A 14,426-nucleotide genomic window follows, 5' to 3' on the forward strand; every position below is an offset into this window, starting at 1 on the left:
GTAACTAAATGAAACGGGAGCAAACTAAAGAGGGAAAGAAAGAAACTAATCAGGAAAATTAAGGGAAAAAAGAAGTTAAAATTAGAAACTAATCAGGAAATTAATAAGAAAAATTAATAACAACTGAAGGAAACGGGAAATCACAAGCTAAGCAGCTAATATAAAAATGAAGCTATAAAGGGAAATGTATAAGAAAGGATAGATTTAGGAAATAATGGGAATGGGGTTAGGCCTATAGATAAATAAATAACATGGAAACGGAAAATCACAAGCTAAATAGCATTTTGTTTTAATGGAACAAACTAGGCCCGTGCAGAAGAAACTGAAAAGAAAATGGAAATGCAAGAAGGGACAGGTTAAGAAAAATAAAATTTACCTTTCAATGATTCTACCTTTTCAGTAATTCCTCCTGTTTTAGTGATCGCTCCCATTTACTCATCTAGCGGGGACCCGCGCGCAAAAGAAACTGAAGAGCAAGAAAGGAGCTAAATGAATTTTTTTTAAAGAAGAAGAAGACAAAAAAGGTACGGGTAGGCCTGTTATACGGGTTATGGTTACAGTAACTAAATGAAACGGGAGCAAACTAAAGAGGGAAAGAAAGAAACTAATCAGGAAAATTAAGGGAAAAAAGAAGTTAAAATTAGAAACTAATCAGGAAATTAATAAGAAAAATTAATAACAACTGAAGGAAACGGGAAATCACAAGCTAAGCAGCTAATATAAAAATGAAGCTATAAAGGGAAATGTATAAGAAAGGATAGATTTAGGAAATAATGGGAATGGGGTTAGGCCTATAGATAAATAAATAACATGGAAACGGAAAATCACAAGCTAAATAGCATTTTGTTTTAATGGAACAAACTAGGCCCGTGTAGAAGAAACTGAAAAGAAAATGGAAATGCAAGAAGGGACAGGTTAAGAAAAATAAAATTTACCTTTCAATGATTCTACCTTTTCAGTAATTCCTCCTGTTTTAGTGATCGCTCCCATTTACTCATCTAGCGGGGACCCGCGCGAAGCGCGGGTATCCCGCTAGTATTATAAAAATGTGGAAAACGTTTTAATACAAACATGCCAGTGTTTAGGTTCTTTTTATATTATATTTTGGTAAGCTAACACACGACAACCGCGATAAATTCAGAGCACTTTAGACATTCAAAAACCCGTAAACAGTATAGCGATACAAGAAATACCTTATAAATAGGACAACATAATATAGTTTTCGGTCACAAATCAATACAATATTATATAAATAAGGTCATTGCTTCGACCTCGTTAAATTATAAAGGATCGTTTTACAAATTTAAGTAATTTTCCTATTGGTGGCCAGAAATGCAAATGTTTATTTATTTATTTATTTATTTATTTATTTATTTATTTATTTATTTGTTTGTTTGTTTGTTTGTTTGTTTGTTTGTTTGTTTGTTTGTTTGTTTATTTATTTATTTATTTATTTATTTATTTAATCTATCTATTTTTTTTAATTTACGTCAGAATTGATCCTAAAATATGCCTAAAATCGCACATTGCGGTTTGATTTTAATTGATTTTGTTTTATTGAATATGTTTTGACGGTTTTCCTTCGTTTTTTCTTCTTGAAAATAACAGTTTTATATTTCTGCTTTAGCAAAGAAACAATACAAGTTGAAAATAATACAAGCTATATTTTATTTGTTCACTCTTTGCTCATCTATAAGCAGCGTGTTCTATAAGCTATTTAGTAAAATGATACATTAACACATATCAAAATATTATATCGCTATATCCATGATATCATTCCCTAACAAATTGATACAGTGTTGCCAGTCCTTACATCTCAAATGACAAAAATGTGCCCTTCACTTTAACGTTGATAGTAAGCCCAAGACTTGCACACGATTTCAGTTTAATTTTAATCTATTTTTTTGCCAAATATTATGAAATAATAATTATTAGAAACAATTGGCAGGAAGGCTTTTTGGTCATTTGAAGTAAAAATAATGAGGTAAAAAGTAAAATTGAAGACTTCTATCTTGTACATTTAACTATAATGTTGCTCTATGTTGGATTATTAAAAATACGAAATAACTTCAAAATTAATCTGTTGTCCTACAAGCACTTTTGATTTTTTTTGTATGAGGTGTAAGTAGTTGGGACATGTCTGTATGCCAGGTTTGAAAAAAACCAGGAAAAAACAATTGGACAATACGGCTAAAAGGTTCTACATCAATTCCGCCATCCCGGTAATTTCGCTCATTAATGGTGATTCCCATTTTTCTAAAAATCCCCCCCCCCATAAAACATCCTAAATTCCACTATCTTGCATGTACACCCCCGGATAAATATTGACCGGTCACCTGAATTATGTAAAATAATGTTCTAACGTAGGGACCGTCACGCCCACTCCCTAAAAGAGATGAGGGTGGCGGCGTCCGTTCGTCAACTTGAATATATTTTATAACATGTTAGTATTCTGCTGGTCTTTTACCGTGTCACCAATGATTTTATACCGGAATCGAATGATTTCTCTGTCATATGTAGGCATAGCCTATTTTATTTTTGAAGTTGATTACATTACACACCCACAAACTCATTTGTCAAGACTGGCACGTACACGGGCGATTTCTGCATGGGGGCCGCCGGCCGGACACTTGAATATAGGGGGCCTTACCTGTATACCGGAGAACGACACCAGACATAACTTTTTGGGGGCAAAATGAGCAAAATTTGCAAAAGAATTGCCATTCTGATGATTCTGAAGCTAAAATTGCTACAAAACTGTTAACTTTGTTCAAATGCGCCAAAAATTTGGCATATTTGGTGTAAATTTCTACTTAAAAAAAAAAGGGGGTCATTGGGTGTAAGCTGATGAGTTCTTGGGTGGCACGGATTTGCAGAAAAAGGGACATGACAGGCACATGATTCGTGCTATGCAATATATGCGAGAGCCCCCTGGGAATTTCTGTAGGCCTATTAAAAAAAATGAATCGATCATGTTTGACGATTGTAACCCCCCCATTTCACAGTGGCGCAGGGGGGGGGGGCAAGCCAACTTTAAGAGGGGGGGCAAAAAGTACAAAATCTTACATATCAGGGCGGCCAGCATCCCAGGGGGGGGGTACAAGCCCCCCCCCCTTTTGCCCTCCCCTGGCTACTCATGTAGCGGTGACGGAAACTTTCTTCTTGATACCCCCAATTAGGCGTCTAAACCGCGGTGCTGGCAATGAATCTTGAGAAGAGAGGCCCTAAGGGACGCACCATTAGATATTATCGGGGGGGGCTAGGGAGTTTGGGTCAGGCAGAAATTTTTTTTTTGCCGCCAAAGGCGGCAAAATTTTTTTTTGCCGCCTTTGGAAGCAAAATTTTTTTTTTTCGCCGCCTTTGGCGGCGAAGTTGTCTTTTTTCAATTTTAATGTATACCTTTTACACAGAGCTGGGTAGGGGAAAATTTTTTTTTTTTTTTGCTCATCAGTGTGGCAAAATTTTTTTTTTTACTCATCAGTGAGGCAAAACTTTTTTTTTCAAAAAACTCCATAGCCCCCCCGATAATATCTAATGGTACGTCCCTAACGAAACTAAAGCAGCATCTGGGTTAGCACTTAAAAGTCCAACGTGGGTTGAGGGACAAAATTAATGCCGATATCAAAATCCCCTTAGCTCTGCAAACCAGACATACATCATGCGATTTACTGTTTATTTCCAAGGTAATTCGTGATTTATTAGAAGTCTTATTGTTTATTACAACCGTGATATGACTTAGAAAGTTGATATACGCACACATTACTTAAATTTACACTAAGAGCAATACCAGATGATTTTAATTTATTGTACGTGGGTATATTGCATGCGTAATGTGTGTGTTTTCTTTTTGCATATTTCGATTTTTAATGAAATACGATGGGTGTCTACAAAACTAAGACCTAAGACCTAAGACCCAAAAACTAAGACCCTATCTACAAAACTAAGACCTACAAAACTAAGACCTACAAAACTAAGACCTACAAAACTAAGACCTACAAAACTAAGACCCTGTCTACATGTACAAGACCTACAAAACTAAGAAGCGTGACCATAATGATTGAATGTGAATCTTTTATGAAAGTTCTCGTCATTACTCAATTATTGCCAATTACTTCTCTCAATTATTAAGTATTATTACTACTCAATTATAACACTTTATTAAAGTGTTGAGCCCAAACAGTACCAGCTTTATACTAGAACAGTTGGCTTTTGCATTAAATGGTGTAATTGTAGAACATACTTCACCCCTAATTTCACCACAATGATCTCATCCCAATGGCATTGTTCAATAACCTCAATAAAACAATCACAGTGCAAAATTTGACCTCAAGTTAGAGAGTATGAGTTTTTGTACCCAAATTTTCAAAGGTTATCAATGAATGCACAAATGTATTGGGCTTAAACAACTGTGCCCTGATAAATGAGCATGTTGTGGATCCTAGTGTAGGATAGATGGTCATTTTATTGACCTTGGTCAGTGCTATGGCATGGCAGCAAATAGACTATAGGATAAGGGACTCCCCATCATATATCTTAATAAGGGGGCACAAAGACCCGGGAAAGATGTTTGGTCTTTAGTGGACAGCCCTGTAGCCAGCATGATTTTGCAGATAGGGGGCGGGTGTAGATTTTTCAAATGCAGACCTTTCAGAAGAAAATCTTCATTCTGGCTAAAAGGCTATTGGTACTTTTTATTTTAGACAATTTTTACAAAAAGTTCATGATTTGGGGTATATGACGCCTATGCCAAAATTTATTGAAAATTGTGTAATATTCCCGGGTAATATTTAGCTTAAATTTGAAATAGGCTAGGGTTCGCGGGTTTCCGCCCCACTCTGTACGGGCCTGTATGTGAGGTTGCAGAGACCGTAGTTTTCTTTGAGAAGTTGGACACAGCAATGTGTCAGAGGTCATGTGGGAGTCATTTATAGAGAACATTTGGTGAAGTTTAAGTCCCGGGTTTAAGTAAGCTATTTTAGGATTTAACAGTAATAAAAGGGGTGAAGTGTATGTATTAATTAAACCATTTATAAGATATATATTAATGTCAAGCCAACTGTTAAATATAATTTAATAAAGCTCAACCAATGCACTATTGTCATTATTGTGGCTCACAATCCGGGGGGGGGGGGGCACTTCAACTTTGGAGGTGACGCGTATGTAGGGCTGTTAAGACCCCCTTTTTCAGCGTCGCTGTCACCCAAAGACCCCTTATTTTTTTACAAACACATGCTCTGTCACCCGAAGACCCCCTATTTTTCCATTTGATCTGTCACCCAAAGACCCCTACAAGTTCAAATTGAACAGCAACTTTCATTTATCACTGATTTTGTTACTTATTTTAAAAAAACAAAGAAATTTGAAGCCATTTAGAACTAGAAATTCGATTTTCGAGGTTTCTGTGGCGCTGTTTCGGCTCTCACCCAAAGATTCCATTTTAAAAAAGGTCATGTTCTCACCCAATGACCCCATATTTTGTTCATTTTGCTCTCACTGAATGCCAAAAATCATGCTCTCACCCAATGACCCCATTTACATTTTGCTCTCACCGAATTATTGCAAAAGTGCCAGCCCTATATCCATTTCATATTGAAGTGCCCCCCCCCCGGGCTCACAATAGACCCTTCACAATTAATTTATAGCATCCAGTCATGTTTGATATTCAAAAAACAAATGAGGCAAGTGTTTCAGAGTCTATGGTTTTACACACCAGATCAGATCAAAGCTATGCATGGTGAAACTCACAAGATTTGATCCCCAATGTCCAATTTACTAGTCCCTTATCTGGAAGTAGGCCTACCCTTGGTTGTCAATTAGCACCTACACAGGTGGTGTCACTTTCTCTCATGTCAAAAAGCACACTGTACCATATAGACTGTGATTGTACTATAGAATGTTCATTGTGTCAAGCTATGTTGGGGTTTTTAATACCATATTTTACCAGAAAAGTATCCCCAGTTTCAGTGAAAAATCTCAATATCATAGAGGAAAATGCCATGTAATTAAATCATAACAAATTATTAAACCATGCAGCACCAATTTTTGAGTTGATCATAATGGTCACAGGTCTTAGTTTTGTAGATCTTAGTTTTGTAGGTCTTAGTTTTGTAGGTCTTAGTTTTGTAGGTCTTAGTTTTGTAGGTCTTAGTTTTGTAGGTCTTAGTTTTGTAGGTCTTAGTTTTGTAGGTCTTAGTTTTGTAGACAGGGTCTTAGTTTTGTAGGTCTTAGTTTTGTAGGTCTTAGTTTTTGGGTCTTAGGTCTTAGGTCTTAGTTTTGTAGACACCCAAATACGATAGCATGTATCTGTCTTGCGGATCAGGTATGAACATGTTTTATTACTTATCTAATTTGAGGCCTAGATGCCTAATTTGAGGCCTAGAAACAAAAAACACACACGCCAAAAAAACAACAACAAAAAACAGAAACAGAAAAAACAAACAAAAAAAAACCCCCAAAAAACCCCTGTGTGTCTATTAAATAAGCAAACGTGTGCATATATCATGTGACATTTTTGGGGGGGGGTGCTAATTTTGAAAAAGTGGACTTTTTTCCAAGGTGGGGATTTTGTGAAAAGTGGACTTTCTTTCCAAAATTTTGACCTTTTTTGACCAAAAAAGCGTTAAATACCTGATTTTTTTGCTCGCAAATTGTAATGTTTAGGACTTTTTGTATACTTTTGTCAATTTGTTTGTTTGTTTGTTTGTTTACCCAGGTTGGTCCGTGAGGAACACATGCTAATCCATGGAAAACCATGGACCGTTCCAAGCTCATACAAATGCACAAGCCTGGATAGCCAGTGTAGGCTAATATATGCATGCTGGCCTAGATAGCTTTGATAAACAAAGCAAGAAATGGAAGAAAATAGCTAGGAAAAAGAGAAAAGAGAGAAGGCCACTCCCAAACACAATTGTACAATTTTACTCTTAGCCCTTACTTCGTGAGAAAGGAAACTGAATTCCAATCTCAGGCCCCTGATGCAAAGGCTTGGGGCGCACCTCGCTGCGTACGGGCCTGTGTGACACTCTGCATGCATAATTCTTTATTATTAGCAAAAACGTACAAACATACATATAATTCATTCTTTAAAGCATGTGATTTTTCTTTTTTAACATTAGAACTGAGTTGGGTTTTTTTTAAAACAAAACCGGCACCATGGGTGAATTTCGAGGCATATTAAAAAAAAGAACCATAACATATTCAGCATACGAAACAAGTTTACATTAACTTGTCACAAATTACACTTTAGGCTTACATTACAAATTATGTATGAGTGGCCCAAAAATGAAGCCCTGAGGCACACCCATGGCAGCCTGGCTTGAGCCTAGTCTGAGCATGGGCCAATCCAGACCCTGAAGTGTCAAGTGTCTCCTAATATATGTATACATCAGTTGTGAGCATCTTATTCACTATCATGATCACGTTATTATAAATCAGATAAAACCGAGATTGTTTAGGCCTATGTTGGTTTCTTTCATTTTTTTTTTTTTAAAAAAAGAAACCTGATTTTAGTCTAGTCCCAACATAAACAGGACTCAAGCTTGTTTCCACACGGAGGAAGGGCAACAGCAACAACTTTTTTTCAAGCAAGCAATCAAGAAATCAAGCAAGTAATCAAGCAAGCAAGTAAGTAGCAAGCAAACAATCAATCAATCAAGCAAGCAAGCCAGCAAGTAAGTAGCAAGCAAGCAAGGAACAGTGGCTCCGGAACCGCCGGGGCCTGGGGGGGGCCCGGCCCCCTCAATAATTTTGGTGGGGGGGCCCAAGTACCCTAGAGCCCCCCCAATAATCTGAGGTAAAATTCATAATTTTAGGGTAAAATTCATAAATTTTCGGGTAAAATTCATAATTTTAGGGTCAAATTCATAAATGTTCAGGTAAAATTCATAATTTTAGGGTCAGATTCATAATTTTAAGGTAAAATTCATTACTTTAGGGTATAATACAAAATGTAAGGTACAATTCATGTAAAAATGTATGCATGTCAAAAGCTTCCGCGCTTCGCGCGGCGCGGCAGGGGGATCCCCCCTCCCGCACCCAACCCCCTTCAGCGTTTCGCGCCTCGGAGAAGGCCACAAATTTTGGCCCCCCAATATTCAAAATCTTCCGGAGCCTCTGAGGAAGCAAGCAAGCAAGCAAGCAAGCAAGCAAACAAGCACGCAAGCAAACCTAACCTATAAAAGCAAACTACCCAGTGTAATTCAAAACAATAAAGCAAACATATCCGCACGGCCCGAAGTTTTGACCATAAAATTCCCTTTAAAAAGGAATGGACGGTCTCAAGTAGTGCCGCCCTCCTAGGCATATGCGACATATCCTATAGAGTTGGGAACTTAATTTATATCAACGTTTGCATTCAAATACGTTGTATATAAGTATATGATGCCGGGGAGCTGATCCTGGCTGTGATGGTTTAGTGGCCGTATATAGGTACAGTATATACGCGCAGTAGCTGAAAATCTCTGAATCTTTTTTTAAATGCATTTCATATGGTGTGCTTACACAGTGGGTCAGCAAATTCCTCTAAAGCGTACTTATGGGTTTTACCTGTGCGTATAGCGCCATGATAAATCAATGCGCCGCTTTTTTTTTGTTACAGGATACCGCGGTACCTAGCTTACGTTACGCATATTTTTACTGAAATTAACTCAATCGAAGACTAGGGCCTATTTATATGCAATTCCAAAGAAAAGAGCATACGAAACCACCAAATTGAAAAATAAAGAAGTACAAAGTATTCAATACTGGTTATCTTATGATTTTCTTTCCAAATTAGATGAAGATAACATAATACGGGGGGGGGCGCTGAAACATTTTGTACGGGTATATGTGCCCCGCAGATTTTCGGATGCTGATTTGCCTATAGGCCTACGTTTGGCTCTTTTCACTGCCCATCAGTATACCAATTTTTTGAAAAAGCACTCAAAAAGCACTCAACTTTGCCCAAATTGGGCTTTTCAGGGCACTTTTACTCAAATGCACCCAGTTGGGCCGCGTATTGGTTTCCCGGGATTGGTTTCCACTGTAAAACCCCCGATCGATGTACCAAAATCGCTGAAAAGGTACGAGGAAACAAATTTCGTGGCCCGAGTCCTGATGTAATAATTTCAACATTCTTCAACATGTTCCAGGAAAGATAATTACTAGCTTACACGTCGATATGGTCAAAGAAAGAATGTTTTTGAGTTGACCCGCAAAATCCCGACCGAAAATTATCATACATTATACACAGTTTCAGTTCTTAAAAGTTCTCCCACTTACAAAAAATCATGCATCGGTATTCATGATTCGTTAAAGGCAATTATTCAAATAGTATATATTACAAATTCTCAGCCCCAGTCAGTGAATGACTCTGGTCTTGCAATGTCTTAAAGACTTTACCTCATTCGAACATAAGGAGAGAGCATGAATTAATCCAGCTTAAATATATTCTTCCCCACGGGTAAAAAGCTTTGAATTTCTCGTCACATTATGTGTGCGGAAGAGCTAGATGGTAATGCTTACCGCACATCGATATTTGTATGCATCTGAAACAGATTTCATTAAGTCAAAATAATATTATTTCATAAAAATACAAATCGCAAACACACGACTTCAATTTAGTAATGATTTGTGATTTCTTTCTTTTCGATTCAATCCCCATGATCACTGTATTACAAATCAAATTTGAGATTATCAAATAATGTTGGATTTATTATACATGTTATAAGTGACAATCTAAGGCAATGTATATTATTTAAGAAATAACTGTGACGTAGTACCGCACTTAAAAATCACCGCCAATACATTACTTTGGTGTCTTAATTCGATCCACTTAATAGAGTTCTCAGTTCGTGTTAAATCACTTAATCATAGCAGACGATGAATTGAGACGACAAAGATGCGAATATAAATATCTACAGGGGAAATGATTGAGATGCGAGCGAATATAAGCTAACCTTCTCCTGGCAGACGACATACCAAGAATATGAAATTGACATTTTTGATCACAAATTTCAAAATTGTTTATTTTTATAAACATATTTGAAACTATTAATCAAAATTGTATTCTTACGAGTACAACCGACCCTAGTCTTGAGACAGCGGTTCTTGAAATGTGCTTTCGTTTAGTGCATAACATATATCATCCTTAAGTGAAACGGAGGCTAGTGTGCAAAGTATTAAAAGATGCATGCGTATAAAACTAAGTGGCGTCTGCTATACTTGAGTGTCTGAGCATGGACCCCTTAAGTAAAGGATTACCCCGCGGCAAGAATTGTATAATATGCATAATATAAATGCCATAGCTAGCATACGAGAATTAAATACATAAGGTATCTAACACTGCCACAGTGATATACTACACACTTCTTTTTTTTTTTTAGTGACTCACGGCTCGTTAATTTCGCAAGCTCTCCCTTCAAACATTTTCTAAAGCGATTTAATGGCCCGGACCGACCGTAGCATGCTATCGAACTCGGCTGAGTCTCAGCCTACATGCATGCGAAAACACTTAATCTCGCTAAATGCTAAATGCTTCTAAGTGCATTATGCTGCCGCGCTGTTAAAACCATAAAACAGAATTCCCACTCATTGCCAAGCCAGATATATTATTCGCCTTGCAAGCTAGCTCAGAGAGTCGGCCAGTTTTTATAATGCCACGTCTTCAATCGCTTTGGTAAGAACGTATCTCTGGTGTTAAATTGCAACTTTGATGGTGTATTATTTTAGTTCAGTCTAAGTGTGATATATATAAATGGTATCTCAGCTCCACCAGTGTAGACATTTATATTATTTCTTGAGTCAACATATTTATTCAGTACTATTGCGTGGTTTGGGATTTAAACATCATCCTGTACTTTGTTTGTCTTAATCATCAAAGTGTGTGTCGTGTCCACGTCTTAAGTATCCAAGATAAGACAACATATGTGGACCTTATAAACCGCCTTGCTTGCAAAGAGGAAACAGTGATAAGAAGACTCCATTTGAGCTTGAGTGACTTTACACGATAGTGAGAAAATTCAACATAGCACACCGGTGATTGCCTAAGTGTACCCATCATCATTACACCAATAGATACTGCTGGAAGCCAAGGACGATTTATGCCCGGGGGGGGTACTCAGTACAAATGACCATACGGGGACGTGCCGCAAACATGGGTAGCATTTTCAGCCTTCTGGTATATCAATGACCCTTTTTCAAAGCCTATTTTGGTATATGAATGGGTCCTTTTTCAAAATTTTCTCAATTTTTTCGGAAAACAGCCCACTGTTTCCTTAATCTAGCTAACATTTTCAAAATTTTCCCAAAATTTTGGGAAAATTTGTAAAAACTAAGACAATTTTGGGTAAATTCGGCCGAAAAATTTGACTTTTGGTATATCAATGGGTCCAAATTTCTTGAAAAATTGGTATATTTATGGGTCTACTTCCAAAATCTCAGCGGCACGTCCCTACCAAAACCAAACTTGAGTACCCCCCCCGGGGATTTATGCTAAGTCTGGGAGTCTTCCTCTATTCAAATTCTTTCATCTTTAAAAAAATTCATCTGAGTACATTATCATATGATATACTATTATAGTACTTTTGTTATGGACTCAACACATTGATTTCAAGAGCTAAGGGATATTGGTAGAGATTTTGAGATTACGTTATTGTAGTGGTATCAGATTTATTCGCATTGCTTTATGCGGAACCAATCAGGCGATACATTGGTGGAATTTTGCTTACATCGGATAGATAACACACCCTTAGGAACCAGTGCGGAGAGAAGACATCATCATCCGTGCTCGGACTGTAGGACAAAAGTGGTATCTTTATCATCATTTTTCGTCTGTTATGGATTAAAACTACAGACTAGTCTTTACTTCTAACGATATGTAACATCATTTGGGATGGTACTGTGTTTCCTAAAAGTTTAACTTGACTTGATAAAGTTAAACTCGCTGCGATAAATCACCTATTACTTGGTATATATAGTGGACGGAGAACTTAAACATTAACATAGGACAAACAACATAATAATCTTGAAGAGTCTTCAGATAGCAGCAGAAGAGTCTTCAGGATAGCAGCATAGGAGTCTTCAGACGTTGGAACTGTTTGAGTGTATTCTCTTGGGACATAGTATTCTTAAACTTGAACTTGACTTTTAAGTGAGTACGGACAAGATGAGTGACTCTCAGCGTGAGTTCGCTAAGGCGTTATCGCTCGTCACGCGCCATGAAGAGCGTGTGGCTGCAGTCCCATCTCCAGGCCCCCGGATTAGCGGTGGTAGATCATCATGGCCCACTCTTCCAATAGACCACCATTTCCCCTCCTCTGCATCCTTATCTGCTGGTGGAGTTTCTCCTCCGAATTCGGAAGACATGAGTGTTTACGATGAAGAGTTTTTGAGCGCGGGTTTTGCCGATGAAGCCATCACAGATAGGTTGGGCCGCCTGCGTCATCTTCAGCGCATGAGCAGAAAAGGGAAGAGACAACCAAATTGGAGCGAAACTGAAAACAACATCCTGGTAGAACAGTTCGAGAAATATAAAGATACATTGAAACCTAAAAGATCTGAGGGAGTTTCGGCGAGGGATAAGAAAGAAGCCTGGGAGAGCATTTGTGCAGCTGTGAACTCAAGTAACGCAGCGGCTCTGAAAAGATCCGCGAAAGATGTAAGGAAGAAATGGGAGAACATCAGGACTTGGGCGAGAAAAGTTGTGACTGAATGGAAACACGACTGCAACCAAACAGGTACGTATGGATAGTTGTGAAAAAAAAAATGAAAAAAAGTAATGACATTTTGTTGAAAAATCTTAAATTTTAATGTCGGGGAGGAGGAAAATATGGGAGAATTTTAATATAGAACACTGCAAAAACAGTGTTTAGAAATCGAGGACAGATCGGTATTTAACACTTTAAATGTTTTAGACAACATCTTAACATATTTTCATATGAAATACACGGGGGGGTACTCAAGTTTGGTTTTGGTAGGGACGTGCCGCTGAGAAGTTGAAAGTGGACCCATAAATATACCAATTTTTCAAGAAATTTGGACCCATTGATATACCAAAAGTCAAAATTTTCGGCCGAATTTAACCCAAATTGTCTTAGTTTTTACAAATTTCCCCTAGATTAGGGAAAAATTGGGCTATTTTCCAAAAATATTGAGAAAATTTGAAAAAAGGACCCATTCATATACCAAAATAAGCTTTGAAAAAGGGGTCATTGATATACCAAAAGGCTGAAAATGTTACCCATATTTGCGGCACGTCCCCGTATGGTCATTTGTACTGAGTACCCCCCCCCCGGGATGAAATATCTGTCCTCGATTTCTAAACACTGTTTTTGCAGTGAACTTCGTCAAAAAATCTCTCGTATTCGCTGAAAAGTTTTATAATTTAAAATTTCATGTCACCCCTTTTTGCATTTTTAAAACAGATTCGTTATAGACAGTAGAGTTTCTCTCTACTGTCTATGGTCCATCCCGGCATTATATTGATCCCTAAGCAGAAAGTTTGGATATCCAGACTTTTTGACCGGTCGTGATTGTTGGAAATCCAGGCTTTTAAAGTGTCCACAGGTGAAAAACCCAGCAGAAAAGTATATATATATCTGAAATCTTCAATTTGAGAGGCTCACTCACTGTAGGACATTTCCGTGATTTTTCATTAATTTAATTACATTTCCAAGCTTTTTCCAGTAATATTGGCTACTGGAATTCCAGTCATTTTCAAAAAGCAAACTTGGAAATCCAGACATTTCATTTATTGATAAGTACTGTTACTCCTCTCGTGTCTATAGGGGATGTGCACTTTATCACTGCAAAAAGCGTGTTTAGGAATTAAACACTTTTCTTGCACCACATTTCTAAACATGCTTGATTCCTAAACCCTATAGTGGCAGCCAGCCCTGATATATAGCTAACCGCTCCATCTCGGGGGCACTTGACGTGATGGGGGTGTGCAGACAGCGCACTGCAAAAAGTGTGTTTAGGAATTAAATACTTTTCTAAACACTATCTTGCACCATGTTTTTAAACATGTTTAAATGCTACACATGTTTGGGAATTTGATGGGCATGTGTTTAGGAATTTAACACATGATGTTTTGGAATTTGACATTGGTTTTTAGGAATAAAACACTTTTCTTGCACCACGTTTCTAAACATGTTTGATTCCTAAACACCAATGTCAAATTTCCTAAACACAGCCCATCAAATTCCTAAACATGTGTAGCATTTAAACATGTTTAAAAATGTGGTGCAAGATAGTGTGTAGAAAAGTGTCCTAAACACACTTTTTGCAGTGTATTTTCTGGAATAGCCCATTGACATCGAATCAAAATTGGGGTCTTTGTATGAGGCTGAGGAGGGTCAAAACCGGGGGAGGGCACTTCAATATGAAATTGATTATGTGAATATACGGCTGGCACTTTTACAAAAAGGTGCATTAGCAAAATATAACAA

At 37.5% G+C, this 14,426-nt stretch overlaps 1 protein-coding gene across 1 annotated transcript in view; it reads left to right on the plus strand.

The window, feature by feature from the left end:
- The first annotated feature begins 11,474 nt into the window (after nucleotides 1-11,474).
- Nucleotides 11,475-14,426, plus strand: part of LOC140169730 (uncharacterized) — a 14,828-nt gene continuing 11,876 nt past the window's right edge. Inside the window, exon 1 of the mRNA XM_072193026.1 lies at nucleotides 11,475-12,713. Coding sequence (XP_072049127.1) covers nucleotides 12,143-12,713 — 571 coding nt within the window. The 5' untranslated portion in view covers nucleotides 11,475-12,142. The remainder of the gene's footprint in view (nucleotides 12,714-14,426) is intronic.

This window comes from Amphiura filiformis, chromosome 14, assembly GCF_039555335.1.
Source record: "Amphiura filiformis chromosome 14, Afil_fr2py, whole genome shotgun sequence".
Lineage (NCBI taxonomy): Eukaryota > Metazoa > Echinodermata > Ophiuroidea > Amphilepidida > Amphiuridae > Amphiura > Amphiura filiformis.